This window comes from Centropristis striata, chromosome 21 (assembly GCF_030273125.1).
Source record: "Centropristis striata isolate RG_2023a ecotype Rhode Island chromosome 21, C.striata_1.0, whole genome shotgun sequence".
NCBI classification, from domain to species: domain Eukaryota; kingdom Metazoa; phylum Chordata; class Actinopteri; order Perciformes; family Serranidae; genus Centropristis; species Centropristis striata.
Window position 1 is genome coordinate 12752056 of NC_081537.1, and position 27859 is coordinate 12779914.

A 27859-nucleotide genomic window follows, 5' to 3' on the forward strand; every position below is an offset into this window, starting at 1 on the left:
TATACTTAAACGACTTAACTGCATCGCCTGCACCTGCATAATGACTGATGAATAGGCGTGTGTACAGGCACGTGTATTGTGAGTTCACCAGATAATGAAGGGGTGACAGGTGACAAGTGTCATGCCACGTGCGAACGTAGCGCACGCTTGTCTCAATGTCTCAAATAAATATTTACTTTATGAGATGAGATGAGATTCAGTTTTATTGTCATTGAACAGAGTAACAAGTTATGAAGACGAATTTGCAGTTTAACAGCTGCTTCGCTTCACAATTCAAGCAGTACATGTATCACCAAGAGAGTCTAGTCTAAAAGTGCACACGTTAAGGTGTCTGAAGCGTTGGCTTTAGGACAATATCAGACGCGTTAACGCCTGTAACACATGTAAGCCTATAACAGTACTGGACCATTGCTCAGGTGCCAAACTGAGAAAGAGGCTTTGCGCATTTACGCACAAGGTCCACTGGATCATCAGGACCTGACAGTTATTCATTTTCTATGTTCTGCAGCATATCTACACAGATCAGCTGTTACACGAGTCTCATTCGGGATTGTTTATAAGAAAGCATAACTCATAGATGAACCCCAAGCCCCAACAGAGCTGTCAGGATATTTTCTATTTTTTATTTCTATTTCCAGCCAAAACCCGAGGCTTAATTAGGCTATTTTGAGGGAAATGCCTGACACACGATACAAAGGGAAGTGAAAGTCAGCAAAATGCAGCATAAACAAAATGTTTTACCTTATTAGTTAACTACAAATGTCTGTTAAACATAATGGGACTGTGCATAGGTACCGAATTCGGTTAAACAGTGTAGATATAAGGTCTGACGGAATCATATTGTGAAGAGACTGCGTTGTCCACATGGCTACTTAATATTCTTTAGACAACTCCACATGGTGACTTAATATTCAGCGGTGACATCGATCATGGTGTCTGCAGGCAGCGTAAACCTACGCACACCTGGGCGTTGTTTATACGACTCAGCTGATGAGTAATGAACTGTATGTCCACGCGCATAAAATCACTCACGAAGCTGGGAACCGGCTGTGAGCGTCGCACTGTAGTGAAGATTAATTGCACTTCGAGGCTATAATGTTAGCTGTGACGTTGACTTAATCGCTGTGTGTGTAGACTGAAATAGCCTAAACTGTCTCATCGGTCTCTCTTGGTAATACATGGGCTGCTTGAATTGGAAGGCGAAGCAGCTGTTAAACTCAAAATTTGTCATCATAAAGTCAATAATTATTTGTACATTGAGACCATAGACTGTATATAAATAATGGACGTAGTCACTGTGACGTCACCCATTGGTTTGTGGACTGCCCGTTGGAAGCCTCGAGTTCAGCGTTATACTCATCGACATCTTGCGTCGCCATCTTGTTTCCGATATGCGGATCAGACCATAATTGGACTGTGGAGGAGCGAGAGGGATCTGACGACACTGACTACAGCCTCTCTACACCGGCAACCCGACTGAGAGAAGCCACTGCTAATTCATGTTAGCATTAATTGGAGCATTAACTGGGATGTTAGTTTTGGCTAGCAAAAAAACAAAAACAAAATGTGTCTTTCTTACCTCAGAAAACTGAGCAGCGACTCCTTAGAGTGTCTGTTAGCCCAACCAAATGCTGAACAAGACATTTTTACTGAACAAAACATTCAAATAAACTGTCATTAAGTGAAAATACAGTGTGAAAGGGTCAAAGTTATGAGACCAAAACGGTAAACGTCCTCTTTTCTATCTATATAACGTTATATATAACTTTATTGACACGTTGCTGTGGATACGCATTGTTCTGCTTCTCTCCTGATGATGGCTGGCCTTGTCAGTGACCTGTCAATCAAAGCTAGCCACGCCCCAAATCATACAATTCTTTATCTTCTATTTTCTTCTAAATGGGGCCATTATTAGAACTATTGATATCAAATTGTCTTGAAGATGATTTTTTTTTACTAGCGATCAAGACCATAGTGTTGTCCTGAAAACATTTTGATTCAAGTGAGAAGTTTTCAAATTTTGCACTGAAATGAATGGCCACATTTTTTTTGCAGCCAATTAGCACCCCCTGCTGGAATTTTCGTAGATTGCAGGCTTAAGGCACTTCCTGGTTGGCCTCCATGCTCAGACACGGAGATTGCCACCTGATTGACACGAGTGTGCGCACAGGCGTCCACTATGTTCGCTTGTGGCATGGCACAAATGACCCCTCGCTATTTGATTTCCACAAACACAGCGTGTAACAGTCACGCGGGTCTTCATGTCATGTATTTGAGGCAGTTCACCCATCACGCAGCCGTCATGCAGCCGTCATGTAGGTGTATGCGCAACAACGCATGTGCAGCACCTGCGCGACGCCTATGCGACGCTCGTCTGTCCAATGAAAGTGAATGGAATTTACACGCGCACGTTAGAGGATGGATTTCATTGCATAGGCGCTGTACACGCGTTTCAGTATAGTTCGCTGGCATAAAATCACCCTCATACATGGCAGCACGCACACACGCAGCGGTGGCCAGCTGGAGATCAAACGTGGGTTTTTTAGACAGTGGGAAAGGAGCCCTATGTGACTTTAAGCTCGACCAGCATTGAAAAAACCCACGTTGCCCTGATAATTTCAGTGGCAGAGAAGAAACACACATAGTGAGTTAAAAATATATTAAAAGTTCAAAACTTCCCGTTGTTGTTAATGGCAGTCTTCAAACATTACCAGCCGCTCTCTGCCAGGGAGGGAGGGGCAATGCATGCGCTTCACATGATCTCCAGCATCTCAACGCATGGCTGCTCAATGCACTAATTGATCGGCGAACGCACACACAGGTAAAAAACACAAATATCCGGTTCCTCTCTGTTCCATCCCCATTAGCCCTGTATATAACCCCCTTTGTGTCTGCTCTTGTTGCCAGTTAGTTGTTGGCAAAGACTCATCCTCTGTGGAGGGCTGGAGAGTAGCTCTTCTAGGCTCTGCTACTTGGAGCATGTTCTCCAGACTGGTCCACACCTGAATGAATGAATGAATGAATGAATTGATAGATGGACGGGTGGATGAATGAATGACTGTCATTAATACTAAGTGCAGTAGGCTATTTTATTTTGTGAAGCACTTTGTGTTGCATTTCTTATGTTTGAAAAGTGCTATATAAATAAAGTTTGATTTGATAAATTGGACACAATAGTCCAGCTTATCCTTATGGTTTTTACCTGTTCCCTCTTTTCTCTTGGAAGACATTTCAAAAATCCTTGAAACGTGGATCCAAAGCTGTGGCCACGTTGAACCATGTCTCGTTGGCAACAGCTCTTCGTGTTACCGGGTCCCTCTGGAAGGCAAACCCACTGCTATCGAGGCAGACTGTGATGGTCCTCTGGAGAATGTAAGCATTGCATGCGATGTGCTCGTCTGGAAGGGCTCTCATAGCAGCCAGCATGTTTGCTGCGCTGTCTATACCGATGGTGGATATCTTGTCTTCAATCCCCAGTCATTTGTCACCCTGAGGAACTGTTCGGCGCATTTATCAACAAAGTTGACTTTGTACTTTATTGTACAGGTAAATGTCTTTTTCCAAATGTGTCTCCATGAATCCAGTTAAATGAAGGACAACTTTTGTGTTATTTATTCAATATGTTGCTTATACTCTGCTGTATTTCTACATAAATTGTGATGATGACTCAAAAGTAGATCTTATATTAAAAAGACAAATGAAAAGCAGTTTTAATCACGTATAATAAATATCTATGAAGCATAAAATATGTGTCTCTTAGCATAAATTCGGAATACTTAGCTAGTTTTAATTTCAGCAGTTTTACATTTCAATATCTGATGAAAACCAGAATCCATGTGATGAAACTTTTTGTTTTCATCATACAACAGATTCTGCAAATTAACATGCACAGCTTGCAGACATTTAAAAACAAAAACGTTTCACTGCAGACCACAAATTGGCTTTTCCCTGTAGATTAAGGCAAGGCAAGTTTATTTGTATAGCACCTTTCAACAAACAAGGGAATTCAAAGTGCTTTTCACAAAACGTTTATAGCATTGGAAAGAGATACATATAAAATTACATTGAAATACAAAATTTTAGAATTGTAAACGAGAAAATAAAATATTTAAGAAAAATATCAAATAGAAATTACAGTACAGTATTAGAAATGATTGTTTATCTCTACCACTCAACAGGAGATTCTCTATTCTACTGATTATTAAGGAAAATATTAGTTAATCGCCTCATTGCGGTATCGCCCTACGTGCCAGCGGCACAGCCGGCATTGCCTTTTGAGACGAGAACTGAAAGGCAGTGGCAAACAGGAAAGTCTTCAGTCTTGATTTAAAAGCGTTGGAAAGAGATCTCCAACGCTCTCTACTTGCCATATGTTGACACAGGGTGCACGTGTGGGATGTTAGCAGTTTGAAGTGTGCGTGATTTTTCCCTGATCACACTATTTATTCGAATAATTTTATGGGCCTAAAGATTATTAAAAAACTCTTTTGAATCGGCAATAGTGACTGAATGTGCATGTCTGATTTCACTGTTGTGGTGCAAATATTTCTCCAATACAAAACAGTATAATAATAATAATAATAATAATGATAACGTTCTTCTGCTATCAGCTGGCCAATGTATTGAATCTTGAGATAGCCCGTGTCTGTGTGACATCCACTGTTGTTATTCTGGTGGGGGAGCGTCTCCTTCAGCCCCTGGATCCGCTGCTTCTTCGTTCATCATTGACTTGTATTTACTCTTGAAAAATCCAGCCTGAGAGGAAAAAAGAAACAAGAAAAAAAGAAAGTTATATAAAAAATTCCATAATAAATAAAGGAAAAAAAAAAAAAAAAATCTGAAATATCTGTAAATATGTAAATACAAAATACATTTTTTGCCCCAATTACCACATCTCAAAATGGCTTCATTGCCTTATAAAGCTGTATAATAACCTGACACAGTGCATGTTCAGTGTCTCACCTTGTACAAGGCGGCAGTGAGTAGCGCCAGTAGAGCCAACCCTCCCAGAGATGCTCCAACAATCTCTTTGGTAAAGTCTGGTTCAGAATACACTTCTACTAATGCCTCAATCTGAGAGGTGAAACAACAGAATATAGGTCAAACTTTAAGCTCTTTTCAAACACGAAGCAATAAAAAAAGGTGTAATCGTTACCTTACGAACAGGAGGGTTGTTATTAGATGCAGAAGAAACAAAGATGTACTGATTTCTGTTGTACTCCAGACTGGCTGTGCTGGTCAAGAGGAATTTGGCAGATTGAAGTTTGATCTGTTTGAGGAAAAGGGATGTGATTTAATATTGTTAATGTCAGTAGAGAATAAATAAATGTAGATACTTTAATACAGCCAGGAGCAGTTGTAATCTTTCAAATGCAGCATTTAAAATGCGTATAAAACATTCTTCAAAATGATGCATGCACATCAGTTACCTGCTCTATCCATCTAGAACTAATGTTGGCAGAGATTTTGTACTCTTTCCGCTCCAGTCTTTCCATGAACCTGCTGCACTTGAACACTGCGCACCAGGCTACAGAGCAGTCCTGTTGGTCATTCAAAGAAGGCAAAAAGATCATTAGTCCAGATCACAGCCTTCTATCCCCCTTTCTCGCTCACCATTTCTTTTTTATCCTATTCAACCTTTTTTTCTCATAACTGAAATGTACCTTTTTCACACTCTTTTGTCTTATACATTTGTACATAGTGTTTACATGTCTTTATTCTAATTTATTAGAGTGATATCTATTATTATTTTGTTTGTTTTGTTTGGTAGCCTGTGGGTAAAATTTATGAATGTGAAATACACAACAAGATCTCCAAACTAAGCGACAGAATAGGTCGTTTATCAATACCACCCATAACGACCCATATGGGCATTTGTCAGAATGACCCATATGAGTATTTTGCAGTACAGAGAGGAACGTTCTACAAATAGCACACATGTCATTATCCATACAGGTATGATTTGTGCTTATAAAAGAAAAGGGCTTCATTTTTTAGTCAATATATGCTACACAACCAATGATCTAGGTTTAGGGCAAAAAACTTCCTGGTAAGGCGTTAAATAAAAGAAGCCAATTAAAAAAAGAAAATTGTTACATACATGTAACTCCTGTTCTATGAGTATATGCGTAGCCCTTTCTGATTGGTGGTAGCAGTATACTTACCACTAACTTATTTTTCTGTATCTCAGCAACAAAATCAGTGACTTTAGGCTTTTTATCTTCTCCGTCTCTTTGGCAATCCGGAATCTGAAACGGAGCCAATTCACGTCAGTTTAACAGAGAACCAGATGTGGTCGCTGTTGAACAGCAGCCAGGCTGTAGCTGCATGAAAGCTGCAATATTTGAAACATTTTTGAGGTTCCCACATTACCTCAAAACTGCTCGTATCGCTCCAGATGTCTTTGTCACCGAGCTTCATTGGCACCATTATCACCACAGTGAAATTTAGTGCTCTGTTGTCATTTGTAAGCTAACAGAAGGGTTGAATAGAAAAGAGTGGTAGTTAATAAACTGACGTAATGAGCATGAAAGTGAAGTCTGAAGATTATATGATAAGATGTTTTACCACAACTGATTGTTGGACTGGTTTCTGCAAATCATTCTTTCCGAAAGTGAAATTGTTGTAGCTGAGGGTACTAAACAGACATAACAAACATTTGAGTAATATTATAGGTAATAAAATAGCTTCAAAGTATGATCACTTTTTAAATAATTTCTTTTGTTTCATATTGAGCGACACAAACCTTTCAATTGTAGCAAAAATGCTGTACTTGACATCAATCTCTTTGATTTTGTAGAGTTGGCTTGAGGTGGAGTGCTCCAGATTCCCACTGAAGGAGAAGTGAAATTACTCAATTACAAATGGAAATAGAAATATTGCACATTTATAATGCAGGAGCCTGAGCAGTACCTGGTAGCATTTGCAGTGATAAAGATGCTTTTGTCCAGTTGACTATTAGTTCTAATCCCATAGGAGACAATGAACAAAACCTAAAATGACATGGAGAGAGATTAGATCGTCTCTTTTGTCTGTAGCAGTGAGAAAAGATAATTCTGTCCTAAAAAAACAAACCTTTGCGTTGCTCTTGAATATAGGCTTGTCAACACTGCAATCTGTCCTTCCTCGCGATAAGCCGTCTTCACTGTCCAAGGAGTTGCACTCGATCCTTCCCTTTATAACAATTACATACACAAAAAGTAGTAAGTTATTTTAAAAAATGTGACCTGAGAAAGCAGCTCAGCAGAGATGAAGTGAACTTGACCTGGAAGCCTTACCTGCAGGATGGTAAACTTCCTGTAGGAGAGTCCGGCTGGGTATGTGAGAATGACCTTGCTGTTGTAGGAGTCTTCCTCTCTGTTCTCCACTGAGACGGTGACATTCAACAGTTCATCAATGCCCACTTTGACCTCTGAGGAACTGACGGATTACGGGAAAAGAGAAAAGTGAAGGTTGAAGAAAACAAGACAAAAGTCCACAGTTTTGAACATGTGAGCACACACTGAAATGAGGCTTTACATTTTTAACTCACCTGGTAAAGCTGAAATCCACTTTCAGGTTATCTACACATTTGTTGTCCATGCCGCAGTTGATCTGGAACCCTAACTGTGAAAGAGAGAAAGACATAAACCATGTTTGTTCAGAACCAGTACAAATGACAGATAAATATGGAGGACAAATGCTGCCAAAATAGATAAATGAATAAATATTCCATTGAAGGTACCACATATAAACATTTAATTAATTCTTTAAATGTAACAAAAATCTAATATTTGTGTTTTAATTTGCTTCTTCATTCATTTAGCTTTGTATGATTTCACCTATAAGGCATGGCATGCTGCAGGGCTCTCCATATGGTAGCTGGCATGAAATGGTTAATCATGCATCAATAGTGAAACTCTGTCTTCTCAATTCTCAAAGACTTGGCATTTTTGCAGAGACTATTAAGTCATGAATGTGTTGGACACATTAGCAAGGTTTTTTAAGATTACTTACAGGATGAAAAGTTGATGTCTGTGCCTGAATCGCTAGACTCGGACGCAGATTTTGGTCAGAAGGCAAACCATCAAAGGAGAATCTGAGTTCATTGGAAAGTGCATTGCGAGCATCATCCGTGCAAGCCTGCAAGAAAAGGGCACTGTTGCTGTGTTTTGCAGAATGTACAACATTTAACATTGTGTATGTCTCGCAACTCACCTCAACATTGAAAATCACCTGGTGGCACTTAGGTCGTGCAAAGTCAAGATCAACTGCTCCAGGAATCTCTCGTTGTTGTTTCGTAGTCACGTAAGCTTGGTTGTTTGGCACTTTGCGGGTGGCGTCCAGAGTTAAATTATATGTAACCCTTGCTTGAACTTAAACATATTAGAGTATTATTAAGAGGTTACTCATGTACACACACAAACACACACACACACACACACACACATACACAATTATTTAAATGGGTTCATAATAACAGTGCAAATCATATAGTTAAGCAGTGATTCACTAAAGCATGACTCATGATGATTTAATGCATAAAATAATGCAGGAGAAAATGCAGGATTTGTCTTTATTCCCTGTTGGTCACCATCAACAAATTATCTCTATGACTTCATGTGACTAGTTCACATTCAACAGATCAACAATTAGCGTCATCTGTGTTGTGCCTGAACTTAAGCTTTGTAAATGAAAGCCTGCAGGCAGAAGCTGAGCTGGCCTTCTTGCTGCTGGACTCGTAACTTATATTAGCTGGCTTGCTATGTCTTGTGTTGTTGCACTTGATGTTCGGCTGTGTAAGCAAAGATGTCAACTGGTTTTTGATCGTATAATCACACAGAAATGGATGTGTAAAGCTATTAATACAACAACAGCAGTGTGGAAGTGATCTATAAAACAACAATTCCACATAATGTTTCTTTAAGTATATGCTTTGTATCCTCATTATAAAGCTTTAGCCTTAAATACATGGACAGTGGAAAATAGTGTACCGTTGTTCACTGAAGAGTGTCTGGTCATGATAAAGCAGATGTTAGCTTGGAATTCCAATGCTGATGAGCAGTCTGAGCTGGTAGGGATTTGGTTTGGGCTGAACACCACTGTAGCTTCTACCATTACGATAGGCTTTGATCTGGAAATGGACAGAGCAGGAACATTTGGATACGTTTAGGCTTTGTTATCAGTAAACTAGCAGAAATCCAAACTGGTACATCCAGTGACATCCAGTGAAGAGTTCTGTCCTGAATTAGCAAAAAGACACTGAATTACTGTTGCAGGTTGGACTTACCGGAGTAAAACAACTGCACCCTTCGAACCCACCGCCAGGTCAGGCAGACTGTCCATACTTTGGTCAAAAGATGTCTGACTGATTGATATGCCAAAAAACTTCAGTCCTGGTCGGACTTCAGAGCCAGCAATTCTCTATGTCAATGAAAATATTGTAATTCATCAACTTGATTTAGCTCGATTTGGATCTGTTGAATCTAAATTTGATCTTGCTCACCTGTGAATATTCTGAACTGATTCTTGCTCCTTCGCCGTGGAATATGTAGATGCTGCCTTGCCCGTCATTTTCCAAAGGGGCTCCAACCGCCAAGTCTTTGAGACCATCCGTGTTAAGGTCGGGCAGCACAGCAAGAGAAGACCCAAACCTTGCTTTGTCATAGGCATCCCCTTTCAATATTAATGGAGAATAATCTAAGTGGCACTCGACATTCTGGTGAGAATAAAAAAAGAAAAGGATGAGAGTCAGTGTTTGCATGGCCCTTAAAAAATACTGAATACATTAATTTAATGAAACCAGATAAAAATGTAATTTACCAAACCAGTTAAGCTGCAAGCGTAAACTCTTCCCTCTCTATCAGAGTCCACGAACATTGGGGCAGATATGAGGATTATGTCAGTGTAGCTGTCATCATCCACGTCCATCGCACAAACAACAGCCCCAAAATATTCACCGCTCTGAGACTATTGAACAGCAAGTGATCAATAAAAAACAGGATTTTTTTTATTTTAATTATGTTTCACGTTGACTTTTAGGACCTTCATAATAGTAAGCACGTACCTGCCATGGATCGGGATCGATCGTTTTCCGATGCTGGTGTTGGGAAACTACCATCACAGCTCCTCTGTGTTTATATCTTGGAGCACCAACAATTGTCAACATGCCTCGCCTCGTATTCGCAACTGCCATGGAGTATCCTAGAATTAAAGCAGTCAGTAAAAGTCTAGCCAGCTGCTCTATTTATGCAGATTCTTGTTAGTTATTAATATCGCCTCTAAAGAAGAAAAAAAACACAAAAACATTACATATTTCAGAATAAAAATAATCCTCCAAAAAAAAAAAAAGATCTCTCAGTTTAATAAGACCTATTAAGGAGATCTGGAAGTTCACATATTGGAAGTTCATATCACATGTGGCTAAAGTTTGTTATGCATAACTTTAAACCTTAAAATAATGTAACCAGGTGAATTTTATCATAATTTACTGCCAAGTTGTTAAGAAAAAGTAAGTTTGTTTTAAAGACACAAATACTGTTTTTTGTTAAAGAGCTGAAAACATGTTTATTCCTGCTGTGAAGTCGGGCATTTTAACATGGGGGGTCTATGGGGATTGACTCACTTTTGGAGCCAGCCTCAAGTGGCCATGTGAGGAATTTAATTTTTGATACTTGGACATTTGACAGAAATGTGTATATGGTCATGCTCCACGTACATTACCACAGTGTTTGCATTACATACACTGCTACTTGGAGCTCAATGCTAACATCAGGCAGGGAAATCTATTAACTTGGTTTTCATTCCTCTGACTGTAATGACAGACGCAAATGTTCCAGAAATGCATGCTGCCCAATCAGAGACAGGCGCTATAACGGAGCATTTGAGGGTGAATAGGATATGAAGTATAGTTTATAACCGTTTATGAGAAAAAATAAGTCTCTTAATATATATAATTGAAACATGTTAACATTTTCAAGTAGAAATATAACCAAATACAACCATGAACTTATGTAAGTATAATAGCTTCCCTTTAAACAAGAAAATATCTAATATTTCTTCATAATATTCAAGTCTTGACACTGTGAAGAGTCTTCATATTCATCTTCCCTGAAGACATTTGTAAAAACATTATGGTTTCTATACTCACTTTGCCTTTAAAATTAGATATTTCTATATTAACACAAATCATGAGTAAAATTCAGAGTGAGTATATGCAGTGGAGCAGTGCAAAGACATGATGCATGTTTACATTTGTTTTGACGTTCTTACCCGCATAACTGTCAGACTCTATGTCAGGCTCATAGGAGCCCGTCTTCTGCGCATTTGGCCTCATTTGGTATTGCAGGTAGCCTCCCTTCCACACATTAGCACCAACAATACCCATCTGAATTCCCTTCAATTTAAACAGAAGTCTTTTAAACAGATGTCTGATACACATTTCCACAAAACTAGTTTATTAATATATAAAAGTGTTTATTCTGTATATCTACTTTCCATAAACAAATACATGTTTAATGTGTTTTTGCATTGTCCAGTGAATGTCGGTTGTGTTTTTTTGTTTTTTACCCCTGGCACATATACTGCACTGAATCCCTCTTGAGCCAATTCCATTTTCAGCGACTCTCCACTTGTTTGTGATCCTGTAACAGCAACAAAAATGATCTAAGCAATGCAATGGCTGCATTTCAGTTAATGCTTTCATAGAGCTGACATACAAAGGAACAGTTCATGTTTAGCCTGAAATTGTGTGCAGGTAGAACTTTATATAAAATCATTTTTATATATATAAACAATAGACAACTATACCTTCAATAGAGAAGATTTTGGCCTGCAAACTCTCCCTTATTCTTTCAAGAGCCTCAAAGGTCTCCACCTGAAACACTTGGTTAGCTTTGGGATCAGATGCAATCGTGTCCAGTTCATTTTTTGCATTCGGATCATTAAACGCGCCCCCCACCTAGGATAATAAACACAAGTGTTTGAGGTGTTGTCCTGCACAACTGAGTTATTAGCTGCTTCAAGTCACAGGGAACTTACTCCAATAGCGAATCGAACAATCTTTTCCCTCTCAGCTAAGTTTGCTGCAGAGCTCAATTCATACCGGTCATTGGATGCTCCATCGGTAATGACTATCAAGACCTTCTTCATATTTGACCTGGAACCTCTTGATGATGTGAAAATATTTTGCCTGTCAAAAGAAAGATGCAATGGATTTCACAGGAGTTTCATATGATACCAGCATCTTATCTGAGCCCATAAAAGCCTCTTATAGACAGTGATGTCAACTGGGATTACAGGCGCATCTGCAGATCATTGGGTTAATCTAACTGTTGTAGCTAAACTAGGAACTTTTTATTTTCCCTTAATGGTTCTTGTTTATGCCTTTACTGCAGCATCACTCTGGTAAAATGAAGTAGGAGTGTTAGTTAAAGTCCAGGTAAAGTAAAGTCAGAGATTTGTTTGAAAACATATTTAACAAGGTACAATGTAATAGCCGAAAACATGTAAAACTCTATATGATGAATTTTGGAGTTAGAATATTAAACTGTTTTTCTCCATTACAGTGGTAGAGAATTTTTTTTGGGCGTGTCTAAAATCATCACTTGATGACGCACTTGAGCTTCCTTATCATAACTCCGCCCCCAACACTATACAATATCTTTACCAACAGTTGCTAACATAGATGCATTTACTTTTAACGTTTGCTGAAGCTTAAGTTAACTCAAGTCAGCAGTCATAGTGACGGAATATTACAATGTCTGAAGTTATATCCTACATGCGCGCAAATTCTGGAGCCTAAAAATGAACTGCTGTTGTCTACAGGTGGTCGTGAGGACCTCTGTGTGGAAAACAGCAGGTCTGTATTGGCTGATGCCAACAGTGGCTCACAGAAGCCTGACATGCAAGCAGATCTCTGCACTGCAGAACACCCAAACAGAAACACAAGAGAGAGAGGCAGAGAGCCAGTGTGACAGCAGCAGAGAAGTTGGATATAAGATGTCATGTTTCAGCACGCTCTCTAAAATTTCAAATAACACATTTGTCTGTGCTTTGTAAAACTCAGATCACAAATATATTTTTTCTTTACCTGCACTTTAACATCAACGAAATGTATGCTATGGATGACCACTATAGAGCAGTGTTTTTTGAGCTGGTTCCTATTTCATAGGTGGCTGTGATCTCAAATAAAATTTCAGCCAAGGAAAGCTAAAAAAAACTAAAAAGTTTTCTACACATAGCTACTTCACAATGAATTATCTTAGGACTAAAGAAAGAGAAAAAAGTTCAGTTTTATAAGTTTTCGTGAGTAAAACTTAAATGAAATGTCTTGTGCAGACAGGAGGGCAACATGATGACAACACTTACACCACATATTTGATGGCTTCGGCTGTGTACGTTGCACCCCTGAGTTGCCCAATGTTATCAACTGCAGTCTCCCAAGATCCAGAGGGAAAATTATCAAAGTAATAATGGACTTTGGGATTGTAGGAGAACTGGGCAATAGCAAACTGCAAAAATAGGAGTAAGAAAAATGCCAAAAGTCAAATTCAACAGTCTCTTAATGTAACATTCACTCTTACGCAGTCTGTGCTATACAGTCAAACTGACTCAAATAGAGGAATTCTTAGTTGACCAATGCTCATATGATTTCTTTGACCAGTGGATTAGTTCATTTAATCTTCAAATTTGTTAAATTGAGTTTCTGCACAAAGAATCATGCAAAAGCATCACTTTAAATCTTGTGTTGACCAGATATGTGCTCATAAGTGTCTCAGAAATAAGTAATGCAGAATGAGTTATTGACTAAAGATCAAAATGATAGTCGACTAATTGTTAAAACAGCATTACCTTTGTATTTAGTGGCAGAAGTGAGCGGATCAGATTTTTCATAAAGGTCTTCATTGTAGAAAAATCCGGTGGGGATACACTACCGGAACCATCCAACAGAAATGCAATGTCTGCTGATTGGCACCCTGTGAAAGAGATGTCAGGTAACTTATAATTCAGGTTTTTTCACACAGTACACATCACATAAAGGCAGCAAACACAATGCCGATTCTGGACTTTTCAATACATTGACAATAAGGACAACATAAACCTGAAGCTAACCCGAACCCAAAGCCTTTGCCTTAGAGTTCTTTAGAGACCTGCAAAGCTGTGACCCCTTTAGTTTTCTAAATATTAGGTTAACATTATTACCAAATATTTAAATGTGAGGTTAATTATAGAATAGATGATGCAGAAAATTGGCTTTTTGCTCAGCCTCCATCATTCTGCTATAGAAGGAGACAATGAAAACATGTAAAGGAGAACATCCTGATATGTCTTTGTACATTTATAGCACATTTGTGAAAGATTAACAGACTCTGTCAGCAGACAAAGAGACAGCTTTCCTTCCGATGACCTCAAAAGCTACCAGACTTATGCTCCTTCTCAACCAGCGTGACTGCTTTTTACAAGTCAACAGTGTCACTGACACCCGTAAACTTTTCTCCACCTTCAAATCACTACGCAACCCTCCACCTCTTCCCCTCCTACCAGCCTTACCGCTGATACATTTGCATCATTCTTTACAGGCAAAGCGGCAACAATCAACAGCCAATTCTCTTACCAGCTCACTGTCACCCGACTCCTAACATTGTGATATGTAGAAGTCCTACCACATCTCTGTCTCTCTGTATCTCAGCTGGGCAGCACTGAATCAGTTGCTAGCACCTCATTTTTTGGCTTTACATCCCTCTCTCAGAGTGAGGTATCCAATTTGTTGACCTGTACCCGTCCTACTACATGCTCGTTGGACCCTAAACCGACAAACCTTCTCCAATCCATTAGCCCAAACATCATGCCAGCTTTCACACATGCAATAAGTGCGTTACTGTCCTTCTGCACTTTTCCCACTGCATTCAAAGCGGCTCGGGGAACACCTCTACTCAAGAAACCCTCTCAGAGATCGCAACATGGAAGAAGGCACATCACCTCGGGTGGCTGTGGCTTAGTTGGTAGAGTGTTCGTAAAGTGATCGGAAGGTCGTGGTTCGATCCCTGACCATGGCAGCCTACATGTTGAAGTGTCCTTGAGCAAGATACTGAACCCCAAATTGCTCCTGATGCTGCGTTCATAAGTGTGTGAATGAATTCCCAATGGTGGCAGGTGGCACAGTTTAGGGTAGCCTCTGCCACCAATATGAATGTGTGTGTGAACAGGTGAATGAGCGCAGTCTGTAGTGTAAAGCGCTCTGAGTGGTCGCCAAGCGACTAGAAAATCGTTATATAAGTGCAGGTCCATTTACCATTTACCATTACAACCTCCAGCTGAACGTCTCAAAAACTGAGCTGCTGGTCCTCCCTGCAAAACCTACAATACACCATGACATCAACATCAACATTGACCCCCTGTGTCTTGCCCCCACCAGGGTGGTGAGAAACTTAGGTGTGATGATTGATGACCAACTCACCTTTTCCAGTCATGTTGCCTCAGTTGCCCGGTCATGCCGCTTTGCACTTTAGAACATCAGGAAAATCAGACCTTACCTAACTCAACATGCCACTCAACTCCTGACACAAGTTGTTGTCATCTCAAAACTTGACTACTGCAACGCCCTCCTGACAGGCCTGCCAGCCTGCACAGTAAAACCCCTTCAGATGATCCAGAACGTGGCGGCGTGCCTGGTCTACAACCAGCCAAAAAAGGTCACATGTCACACTGCTGCTCATCGAGCTCCACTACCTGTAGCAGCCCGCATCCAATTCAAATCTCTAATGCTGGCCTATAAAGTTGTCTCGGGTACTGCACCTACCCACTTGAATGCCTTGATTCAGGCATATGCTACCTTACAACCGTTGACTCTTCCAATGAACGGCGCCTGGCTTGGCCACCCGTTTGTTCAAGGTAATCCAAACTCTTTGCATTTCTTGTTCCCCGTTGGTGGAACGCACTGCCAGTACCTTTTAAAAAAACTCCTGAATACCCAGCTCTTCAGAGAGTACCTTCTCTCCTAGCACCAAACAACAATTCTACTCCTTAAAGAATCATCACTAGTACTTATTGGTGCACTAACGACTCTTATCGCACTATACCTTGATTGTTTCCCTTTTTCTGCAAGTCGCTTTGGATAAAAGCATTTTCTAAATGACTGAATGTAAATGTAATCTTCACAACCTTTACCCTAATACATACACTAATTTCACATGCTGTTAGTTGTTGTTGTTACAACAAAATGCACACTATGTTAATTGTGTTGAATCATTATGTTTATTATTCAATATTTACCTTTTGCAGAAGAAGGGACATGACCTGTAACTCTGTCAAAACTGTCTATCTCCATGCACATACCACTGTACATGGTGATACTTCTGCAGTCCTTTGGGATGGTTGGGCCACATGCCTGTAAAGAGTTAAGTCCTGGTCAGTAGTCCTGGGCAATCTTTTCCGCTATTTTTGAGGATTTTCCAACGTTAAATTGTAAATATTTGCAGTTTATCAGCTCACCACAGTGTTATGTGTAATAGGATCACTTGCCATCGTCATACCAAGAGACATATACACTGCATACCCTGGAACTGCATTGAAAACATTCATCAGTTGTTAAAATACAGTTTTTCAGAATGGAGGCCAGAGGGTAACAAGTTGAAAAATAAATGAAGGTATTAAGAATGGGTTTATTTACCTTATTCATTTATTTACCTTTGTATACATTTTTCTATTTATTTACTGTTCTATTATATTTTCCATTTCATTTATTTTTATGAAGACATCAATCATCTAATAGCTTAGAAATGATACAAATATAATAAATAAACTGCAAAATCAATAAATATATTTGAAATTAATTTTAAAATATTAAAAAAAAAAAGTATAAATACATTTAAAAATGAAAATGAATAAAAGGAAAAAATAAATAGGACACACACTACCAGTTCCTATCAGAGTAGGTAAAGGTAGAGAGGGACGCCTCTCTACATTTAAAAAAACTCCTGAAGACCCAGCTCTTCAGAGAGCATCTTCTTTCCTAGCACATAATAATAGCACGATAATTCTACCCCTTAACGAATTGTCTAGCACTTATTGCTGCACTAATGGCTGTTACTGCACTATACCTTGATTGTTCCCCTTTTTTCCTGTAAGTCGCTTTGGATAAAAGCGTCTGCTAAATGACTAAATGTAATTATGAAGGTAAATTAATGAAAGAGCAATTTAAAACAAAAATATCAATTTGTGTGTGTGTGTGCGTGTGTGTCTTTCTGTCTATGGCATATCTCGCTGACTGTTAGTCAGACTGACCTAAGATTTCATATGTGGCTTGCGCATGGCACGAAGGTGTGCATCCTCGATTTTGAAGATTTTTGAATTAATTTTTCCAAATATCATCATTTACGTAGGACGTGTTGCGGCATTGCACTGTTTCCGATCGGACGCCTTTTAGGGGAGCTCTGGCCCATTGTGTGATAGGCCTACACCTGGTCAGTAACACAATTCCCTCTGGATCTCATCTGTAAGTCTATTTAGCCTACCTATCTTTCGGAGTTTTAAAGTGCGCTACAAGGTTCGATTTTCCAATAATATTCTAATAGTTTCCAGCGAATATCAATGTTCAATGTGTATGTGCTGGATGGTGTGCGTACCTTATGAAAAGTAAGTGTTTTATGGAGTTGCAGACGTAGTGTGGCAAGTAATGTACGAATACATACTTCCTGCACTGCACTAGTTTTCTTAATTCTGGCTGTGCATATACTCCATAATTCAGGACAGTTTGTAATAGCAACACAGCAACAGTCTGATTACAAACTTCCTTAAACTTCCTTATGTTAACTATCAACTATATTAACTATTAGCAACATTCGTCAGTTCAGTGTGTTCTCTCCAAAACTCTCTTCCTACCACATTAACTACCTTATGACTAATATATACTTTTATAACTACAACATTAAAAATTTCCACTATAGCAAGTTATTCAATTTTTAGCCATAAAATATGCAACAACGAAAGGAAGTTAATCTTTTGGCAGAATATATTTTAAGGAAGCTATGTCAGTATATTATGTATACTTTAATAATTACAAGCTTTTCTTGCTTTTTAAATACTTTTCTTTTTTAAATACATAAGTTCAGCATAATCATTTATAATCAGTGTTTGAAAAGGAGAGGTTGCTTACGTGGAACTGAAACTTCTCTGCAGCCTCTGTTGGTAGAGCATCTAAATATTTGCCCCTTTCTTCCTTGTGAATGCTGTGCAAGAGGAGCACTAACCAGCAGGCTGAGGAAACACAACCAGACAAACATGTGAAAGAGCAGTGTAGCTAAATGAATCCCACTTCATGTCACACGCACACACACACACACACACACACACAGACAGGACACACTATTAGTCTATGAGCCAACATCCATGCTTTGACTTACTCTAATCGTCTCTGCACCACCTGGTATCCAAAACCTTCAGCAGGGTTAGTCAGGGTTTTCCAAGCCACGGGATCGATATTAAAACAAAGTGCAGCTGTTAACACTGAGGAGAGAAGAAGGAACAACTTTATTTAAAGCCACATATGTTGGATATGCGATCACTTTGCCATGAAATGGATCAATAGAATATAAAAGGATTTTCAAATTATTGTATTCTGTTTTGATTATTTTTGCCAACTGTCTTGGACTCCGGCTTGTATTTGCTGCATTTAGTGCATTTATATTTATAGTGTATTAGTGTGAACTGATGTCTGCCACGGTGTCTTTTCTGATAAAAACCACTAGGGAGTGCTAACATCAGGTTCTGTTTTAATTCTGCACAAAGAAGGTTCTTTCCTCATTTTATAAACATATGGTCTTTAAATCTTTAAATAATGGCCTATGTCATTTTTTGACAAAAAATATTTTTTGCCTAAAACATCTCCTCATGAGGCGTCCTGGTGGCTCACACTGGTAGAGCGCATACCATTAAGACCCGGGTTCGAATCCGGCCTGAGGTCCCTTTGCCGCATGTCCTCCCCTCTGTCTCCCTCTTTCTATCTATCACTTTCAATAAAGCAAAAAAAAAAAGCCCAAAACATAATCTTAAAAAAAAAAAAACATCTCCTCATGATGCTAACCACCTTTCACCAGAAAAAAAAATAAAAAATGACATAGGCTATTGTTTTAAGAGGGTGTGGATATTCAAGATAACATTTTTGAGACAGTTATCTGAATCTTTTTGATTTGACTTTTGTTTCTGATTCTCTCTAACATTTCTTTTATTCTTTAATAACAGAAACAAGACACTCTTTATCCTAAAATACTGAATACTAATACTGTTTTAAATGGCAACACGTAGGAAGTCTTCCTTCTTCATTTGCTTTTACGTGCGATTTACTGACATCAAGTTATTTTTTGTCGCACAAAAATGCCTTCCTGTGTTTTTCTTTATTATTTTTTTGTTGCCTTTTTTGGCCATAGCTTGAGGTTTTCTAAAAATGGTCAATGTGAAACACACACCTTGACTATCTGACAAAATATTTCTGCATGGTTACCAGAAATTCTGTGAATAGATTAAAGGTTAAAAGGTCCTCTAATGAATCTGTTGACAGTAAATGTTGGTCTCATCATAGCATTATCTCTACAGAAAAATAAAGACATACTGATTTAATCACTGAGACACTAACGCCCTAAGGTTGTAGTCTTGATCATCATCCACTAAATAGATATTAATCAAGTGGTTGCAGGAAGTCTGTCACTTCGGTCACCACCCGCTCAGGGTGTAAAATGTTGGTCCAGATAGTTGCTTGTTACCACTATCAAACACAATCATGTTTACTATTATGAGCCAAGTGATGTTACCCTACACACACTAAGAGGATAAATATAGAGAAGGTAAATATTTTCACTTTCACTTTTCACACAATGTGTAAGCAGCTCTTTATAAAACTTTTTTTTTCACTCAAAGCTCTTAAACCATGAGACAGAGAAGCAACATTTTATTCATCTTGGATTTTATAGATCTAAGCTGCAACTTCTACGAATAAAAAATGAAGCCAGCAAGTGTCAAAAACTGCAGTTCCTCGAATGGCCACTTGAGGCTTGCTCTCGAAACAAGTTTATTCCCATAGACCCCCATGTTAATATGCCCAACTTTATAGCAGAAATAAACATATTTACAGCCTGTTACAAACAACAGAGTTCGGTTTCAATAGCTAATTTTTCCCTTCAAAACAACTTTACAGGGATGAATTGTTATATAACTACACTATACACAACTATGCAGGACGGAGAGTCTCATTCTTCAAGAGATTCTACAAGACTAACTGAATTTCCCCTTGGGGATGAAGTAATTTTGATTTGATTTGATTATCATTTTATAAAGTTATGCATGACTGGGGATGTGGCTGCTTTGAGTGACAGGCGGGTGCTGTCATCTAACTCTAACCCATTTCTGGATTAGCTGGAGGTTATGTGGCTGCCACAATGGTAACAGCTGGGGCCCATATGTCATATACAGTAATGGTCACGCCCACTTTTGTGCTTTTCTGAATTTTAAAAGATGTCTCCAATCATCACCAAATATGGCATATGGCATGATGAGTCAAAACATGAACTCCAATTTTATGATCTATTTGTTACAAAATGTTAACATTTTTGCAAACACACTCATTAATACATCAAATTATGGCATTTCAATAGTCAATGGTGCTCTAACATCACAAGTTCAAATTATCTCTTTTTTTTGTACAAAGCCCTAATGTTCCCAACTAAGCTGACTCATGACATAGAAAGGCTCAAAGAGGATGAAATACAAATGTAGAATTGATCATCGTAACTGTTTTTCTACATAGTTTTATTGCATGTTAATATTTTATCTATGGTGGTTCTTTAAATAACACAAATAATAATTCATGATATTTTACACAATAAGCATGCTGCAGGAAGACAACTTAGTAATAAAATGTCATAGATAAAATAAGAGGAGCCTAGTTTCACTACTGGCAAAGAAATATGTTTTAAAAAAAACAAAATCAAAAGATTAAAAACTTGTCTTACCTGACAAGAATATTGCTGTAGTAATTATCCGGCCCATTGTGATGCTCCCATGGAAAATACTACAAGCCTGATGTATTCTCTGAGCTCATAGACATTTATTTGTGCTTTCAGACGACCTCATAACTTTTTCTACCACAGAAACTGTCAAGATGGGGGATGTCGAAAGCAAAATGCAGAAATGATAAGGTGTCTGCTCGGAGCTAAGGCAGCCAGTTAGAGGAACCCTTATGTAGGAGGTGTTTCAACACTTTCTGTTTTATATGAGCATACTACATGTCGTCACATGACACACATAGGTATTATTTATCTTTGGATGTCATATTTAAGATCAGAGTGGTGTAGTGGATACTGACAATAATTTAGATACAAGGTAAATTAATAATGATTAAGATAATGCCACTAGCTACAGCTCGTGTGGTGCTAAATTCTTTGCTGAAAAAAAAAGAACCTCATGTTCTGTGTTTTTATTCAGACACATAAAAAGTGTTTTCATCAAACCTTGAACATGTTTTCATCACTTTATATGTAACAGAGCAGCAAGGAGACCACTCAGGCATTCAGCTAGAACACTGTATGAATTAATATACACAGCGCTGCTTTCCTTGAGATATTAACATACTTCCTTTTTACAAACAGTGCCGTTGTTATCTCGTGTCTCCTTCAGAGACCTGTTGAAAAAGGGAAGAAGTTTCATGTCATTTCACAAACAAACCTGAATTGATTGTCTGGCCTAACTTCACTATATAGCTAAATAAACATGCAAAAAAACCACTGTTCGAATGAGCCTCTTCATGACAAGAAAACCTATAGATAAAAAGATCCATTTCTCCTTTTTTACAAAACTTCCTCTGCACTGTCTCATCCAATCTGTGAACCTGCGTGCCATAAGAGGCTATGCTTGATGATTTTATACATATCGTCTGTTCATGTTTAGTCTACATTCATTTAAAAATATGAACCTCATATGAATTAAACAACTCTGTCTTCTAAAAGTTATTTTTCTACATATCTAAACTGCATTCTTAATCCAGTTTTGAGGGATACATTTCTTCTTTCTTTGTTACTTCTTTTAAACGCATATATTGAGTGAATTGAGGTTTAGGCATCAAAATGACATGGTCGGGTTTAGTAAAAGATTGTGGTTTTGTTACATAACTGCTTCAAATAAATTGTATTTTTTTTAAAAAGAAAAGTTAATGCTGACTTTTGGTTTCACTCAGGAAAGGGACATTGGTCTCCCGGGGGAAAGTTTATGACAGAAAATGTTTCCCTTGAAATGTAACTAAGAAAACAATTCCATTGTATCAAAACGTAATTTGTCACAGTCCAGTATAAAGTCTAACTTTTGTAATTTTTTTAATTTCAGCCTGTCTGACAGACGGTAAACCAAGTGACCCTGTTCATTGTCACAACTCTGCATGTTCACTTTTTTAGCCCACAGCCTGTTCAGGAAGTGAACCTCTTTTCCTGCCACTGCTCATCTGAGATAAAAAAAAAAGTGTTGCTTCTATTGTCATGTCACAACCCACATCCTAATACTCTGACCATCTCAATTCTGTAGAATTTCACATCCTTTCAAATGTGTTTGGTGATCTGTCTGAACATGAAACGGCTATAAAGTGCTGTGTGCGTGTGCAACCTTTGCCATAACTTGCCAGTTGACCCTTTTCTATCGAGCAAAGGACGATCGAGAAAGGTCACGGAAAGGTTAAGGATCAGCTCGCTGTGTTGCTGTGTCTGGATCTGATTTCTAAGGGCAGTATGGCAATGTTGTCACATGTTCTCCAAGCCTCTGTGTGAGTGTGCATGTGTGCTGTTAGTAGATGCTCCATATAAGTTATCTCCCTCCTTATAACCTTTCATTACATTACATTACATGTCATTTAGCAGACGCTTTTGTCCAAAGCGACTTACAATAAGTATCAGTTTAAGGTACACTTTTATTCATTGCAACATACAAGTTATAAACATGCCCTATACTGGGATGTGCATTTTGTAAAAGGAGGATGTAGTGAACAGTAACATTAAGTGAAGTTAGATTTCCTGGTCAAATGTTTTACCCATCTTCCTGCCTATTCATAATAAAACTTCACACAGATCCCTACTTGTCTTCACCCAATACTTCCCTCCCTAAATGTCCCTGACTTTGTCGCTTTCTCTGCCATTCAGTGAAACACTCTTTGCCCTTTCACTGGCTCCCGCTCACCACCATGTTACTCCAGTCCCAGTCTCTCTGAATGTCACGGGCCGTCTCTGGTTGCGTCCTGTTCTTTTTATAGCCAGGCAGCTGAAATGTGAGGGGTCACAATGGGAGGATAAATACAAGGGCCAGCAGGTTTGGAGGGTTGTCACAGACGAAGGCCGGATCTTCTCCCTCCCTCTCTCTCAGCTCTCCTCTGAACCTCAAAGGTAAAAGAACTGAAAATTTCACGACAAATGCATTACTTTCAATGGAGTTTTGTGCTATCTGTTGAACATTTTGTCTAACAAAGCATGCCTTACTAGAGATGTGTTAGACATATTAGCAGTTTCTGAAGAAGCGAAAGCGATGTTATATTTAACCAACACACATACTGCGTCTTACTTACCACTGACACTAAAACACTCCTTTTTTTCAGTATGAATACATTCTCATTCTACCACAGCGTTATGTATTTCCTCCTGTAGTATACTTACACAGCACACAAATTGTCTTTACTAAGCAGTTAAGTCCATGAGTCTTGAGTGCGTCACTGGTTGCTGTGTAAGAACAATGCAGTGGGAACCTTTCATCAGATCAAGAGTTGTGAAGCAACAAATTGTGACTCACTAGTTTGTCTAAGCCTTTATTTAAAGCTGTCTAAATTTTTCCAGACTGTCTGGTTCCCTATCTTCCTCTAGAGTGCATGGCTTTTGAACGGAAGGGTTTGAAGCTGCACAATCCTCCTTTTATGTGACGCGTTCTTGCTGAGCCAGAGTGCTTTACCACTGTACACTGTGTATATTTAGTCATGCCAGTTGATAGTGGAGGCACCAACAGGGGTAGAAAGGGAGGGGTGTGTGGGATAGAAGAGCAGTGAGGAGGAAGAGGGAGGAAAGGGGGAGGGAAAGGTCAGGGATAAGAGGCTAGAAAATGGAATAGGTCACACACATGCTTGTCATAATTTTTTAAGGGTGGTGAGATATGTGAAGGGCGGGGAAGAGGAGGGTGGAGGGCTTTCTGACACTGGATCCCCTTTGCAGCTGCATATTGTGCACATAAAGTTCTTTATGCTACTGGAGCAGTCATAGCCGCAGCAACTGCAGTCACATGGTCGAGGGCCTCCCACTGGTCTTGATTTTTAGAAGCGACAGATACCAGACAGGAAAACATTGAACCTTGTTCTCATGCTCTTGTTTCACCACATCCTCCACACAATGCATTCGTGATATGAACCACAACTTCAAATGTCAAGCTTTGCAGCTAGCTTTTTGATAAACTTTTAACCCTGAAGCCTAATTTTAGGTTAGCCAAGTGGATGTTTTAATCATTCTCTCATCTCATCTTCTGTCTTCCTCCTAGAGTCAGGATGCCTCACGCATACCCCTTTCTCACCCCTGAGCAGAAGAAGGAGCTCAGCGATATTGCTCAAAGGATCGTCGCTCCCGGCAAGGGAATCCTCGCCGCAGATGAGTCCACCGGTAAATGATTTCAAGAAAATGTGCTTTTTAAAAAAATTGTATTTGTCATTTAGGGTGGCCAACATTTACTTGAAAAAGCAGGTATAATAAATTGACTCATTAAACTTGGCCTTTTGTTGGTATCAATGGAAACCATTTTTTAACATGTAAAAATAAGTACAGCAAACAACAAAACATGCAACACGTTAAAAATGTATTTCTCGTATTTGGGGCTTTTTAATCATCACTGTAAAGAACATGAAACCAGCCGCATTACTGATATTGTGTGTCAGGAATTGAAGGTGGTCTCATTAATTGATTAACTGAACATTTAAAGTCTGTAAAAAATCAAATTAAACTCAAACTATGAAGAATTTCATTAATTTACTGTAATAAAGCTTTTATTTTTTACAACACATATTTATTATGGGAGCTGACATATAACATAGTATGCATAGTATATTTATTCCTCAAAACAAAAGGTGACCATGGCATATGGCAACCATAGTGAGTGCAAAACACTAACTTATGCCATATACATGACATAAGTTAGTGTTTTGCAGTACTGCAACAGTCTCTACAGCATACAACAGAGATTGGCATGTGTTTATGTGATAAGGATGTTATTCAAAAACTGTGAAATAATCATGAACACAGTTTATGAGTATGGCATAACATTTGTCAGAACTTTTCTGACAATTTTCTGCAAACGTCTGCAAATGCTCAAACAAACACACCCACAAACAGACATATACAATCCACAAAGGATCCAGTTTTCATCTCCTCTTTTATGTCTCTAAAACCTCTAGGCAGCGTAGCCAAGCGCTTCCAGAGCATCAATGCTGAGAACACTGAGGAGAACAGGAGGCTGTACCGCCAGCTCCTCTTCACCGCTGACGACCGCATCAACCCTTGCATCGGTGGCGTCATCCTCTTCCACGAGACCATGTACCAGAAGACCGACGATGGCAAGACCTTCCCCCAGTACCTCAAGGAGAGAGGCATGGTGGTCGGCATCAAGGTCGACAAAGGTGTTGTCCCCCTGGCCGGAACCAACGGCGAGACAACCACCCAGGGTGAGCCAAGAACAGATTTAGACACAAAGAGAGTCAACTTATTATAATTATCTGACTTATCCAATGTGGCCTCTTCCCTTTTCACAGGTCTCGATGGACTGTATGAGCGCTGCGCCCAGTACAAGAAGGATGGTGCTGACTTTGCCAAGTGGCGCTGTGTGCTGAAGATCACCCCCACCACTCCCTCAAGGCTGGCCATCATTGAGAACGCCAACGTTCTGGCCCGCTACGCCAGCATCTGCCAGATGGTAAAACACAATGGACAGATGTTGAAACCACTGTGAAGTCATATCAGGTTTTAAATGTACAAGATTCAAGCCCAGATTAGCGTACAGTAGAAGCTATCAGAAGGGGGGAAAAAACATGACCTTTCAAAAGTCTGTTTGCTTCAGTTGATGTCACAAATGCTATGTCACTCTTTCTTACATGCACTTATTTTGTCATGAACAAAGCATCAGTACAGCTTTTGCTTTGCATGACATGTATTTGATATCTCCACCATGTCAGTTACTTCCTGTGTGGGTTTTTGGATGGAACTAGCATGATAAGTTATCTCTACCATTTCAAAACCTCTGAACAAACAGACAAATGTATATGTTTCTGCACTGTTAAAGGAGTGTCACTTCACTCTGCAAGCAGAATATCAACATATTGCAAATAATAATGCTAAGTCACTGTGTTAATGCATTAGGCCAATCTATCCTATCATCAAATTAATCTTTTCTATTGCTACAAAAATTTGAGAAATGAAAGTAGCTTAGATTTAGGTAGTCTCTGAGTGGAGTAGATTTATAAAGTTTATATCTAGAAAGTCTCTTTTGTAACTTTAAAAAAATGACAAAACAATTAAGTAGTCAACAATTTCTCATGTCTAACCTTTCTTAGCTTTTTTGTGCTGTCATTGTGACTCCTTTTATCCTTTCCGTCCTCAGCACGGCATTGTCCCCATCGTCGAGCCTGAGATTCTCCCCGATGGTGACCATGACCTGAAGCGCTGCCAGTACGTTACTGAGAAGGTCCTGGCTGCCATGTACAAGGCTCTGTCTGACCACCACGTCTACCTGGAGGGCACCCTGCTCAAGCCCAACATGGTTACCCCTGGACACTCCAGCTCCCACAAGTTCAGCAACCAGGAGATTGCAATGGCAACCGTTACTGCCCTGCGCCGCACCGTGCCCCCTGCAGTTCCTGGTGAGCTGGATGCACGCCAATGCTCTACTGTTGACATGAAAACATTTTGCAAACCTTGAATAACATAATATTGATGTCTAGATAAGTGCTGAACTCTGATGCTCTTTCTGTACAGGCGTCACCTTCCTGTCCGGTGGCCAGAGTGAGGAGGAGGCTTCAGTCAATCTGAACGCCATGAACCAGTGCCCTCTGCACAGACCCTGGGCCCTGACCTTCTCATACGGCCGTGCTCTGCAGGCCTCTGCCCTCAAAGCCTGGGCCGGCAAGAAGGAGAATGGAAAGGCATGCCAGGATGAGTTCATCAAGAGAGCTCTGGTATGTGTACTTCTATATATAGCGACACACATGCTGCAGTAGAGTTTTGTTCAGAGAACTATATGAAATTGTAAGCATTCAATTTCAGTACTGTATTCTGCATTATGTAATACTTTTTTTCTTTTGTCTCCTACAGGCTAACAGCCAGGCCTGCCAGGGCAAATATGCTTCCTCTGGAACCAGCGCTGCCGGTGGAGAGTCACTGTATGTGGCCAACCATGCCTATTAAGCATGGACACTCACCAATTTCCCTTTCCACCATCTTCCCACCATCATTACGTCGCCATGGAAAAGGCCATGTCCTCGTAGGGACTGCCTATGAAACTGCTACTTAACCACAGCTCTTTCACAGCAAGAAAAAAAACTTCCATTTGGGTTGTTGCTGCAGCCAGGAGATTCTAAAAAATGTTCTGCCTTCATTCCCATACCTTTTATTTTTAAACACTTTTTACAGGTAAAGATTCCCACACTGTTTTTACACAAGTTGTACTATTTTTTTCCTTGGTCTGATTCCACCAAATGCAGTATATGATTCATACTGGTACCATGGAATAAAGTATTTACCTTAACATGTTGCTTCACTTCCTTTTTTGAGTCCATCCATCCATCCATTCTCGTCTTTGCACAAAATCATTTTATGTTTAAATACAAACTACA

The 27859-nt window shown here is 39.3% G+C and overlaps 2 protein-coding genes across 2 annotated transcripts; one reads left to right on the top strand and one right to left on the bottom strand.

Moving 5' to 3' along the window:
- Window positions 1-3959: 3959 nt before the first annotated feature.
- LOC131959963 (integrin alpha-M-like) lies at window positions 3960-21148 on the bottom strand. The gene is made up of 30 exons (XM_059325175.1): window positions 20982-21148; window positions 18381-18483; window positions 18134-18234; window positions 16471-16541; window positions 16252-16366; window positions 13831-13955; window positions 13348-13490; window positions 12019-12169; window positions 11788-11938; window positions 11548-11621; window positions 11251-11374; window positions 10046-10182; window positions 9802-9948; window positions 9485-9697; window positions 9269-9402; window positions 8973-9112; window positions 8197-8354; window positions 7996-8121; window positions 7532-7605; window positions 7278-7419; window positions 7075-7173; window positions 6913-6992; window positions 6746-6832; window positions 6568-6637; window positions 6373-6471; window positions 6165-6248; window positions 5430-5540; window positions 5156-5269; window positions 4963-5073; window positions 3960-4755 (listed from the first exon to the last, which is right to left on the bottom strand). Exons 1-30 carry the CDS (start codon window positions 21016-21018, stop codon window positions 4666-4668), a joined length of 3411 nt encoding a protein of 1136 aa, XP_059181158.1. The 5' UTR covers window positions 21019-21148; the 3' UTR covers window positions 3960-4665.
- Window positions 21149-22893: 1745 nt separating this feature from the next.
- aldoab (aldolase a, fructose-bisphosphate, b) lies at window positions 22894-27749 on the top strand. Its single transcript, XM_059325176.1, has 7 exons — window positions 22894-23390; window positions 24523-24641; window positions 25430-25696; window positions 25784-25944; window positions 26629-26887; window positions 27003-27202; window positions 27339-27749. The coding sequence occupies exons 1-7, from the start codon at window positions 23116-23118 to the stop codon at window positions 27429-27431; spliced, it is 1374 nt and encodes a 457-aa protein (XP_059181159.1). The 5' UTR covers window positions 22894-23115; the 3' UTR covers window positions 27432-27749.
- Window positions 27750-27859: the final 110 nt, after the last annotated feature.

Bases quoted from the DNA above. Each gene is read 5' to 3' on its own strand.
- LOC131959963 (XM_059325175.1), bottom strand. From the start codon at position 21,018: ATGGGCCGGATAATTACTACAGCAATATTCTTGTCAG. The intron at 11,939-12,018 runs GTAAGTTCCCTG...TTATTATCCTAG, and splicing joins TTGTTCGATTCGCTATTGGA to GTGGGGGGCGCGTTTAATGA. The intron at 5,074-5,155 runs GTAACGATTACA...TTCACCTCTCAG, and splicing joins ACAACCCTCCTGTTCGTAAG to ATTGAGGCATTAGTAGAAGT.
- aldoab (XM_059325176.1), top strand. From the start codon at position 23,116: ATGTCCCTGACTTTGTCGCTTTCTCTGCCATTCAGTGAAACACTCTTT. The intron at 24,642-25,429 runs GTAAATGATTTC...TAAAACCTCTAG, and splicing joins CGCCGCAGATGAGTCCACCG to GCAGCGTAGCCAAGCGCTTC. The intron at 25,697-25,783 runs GTGAGCCAAGAA...CCCTTTTCACAG, and splicing joins CGGCGAGACAACCACCCAGG to GTCTCGATGGACTGTATGAG.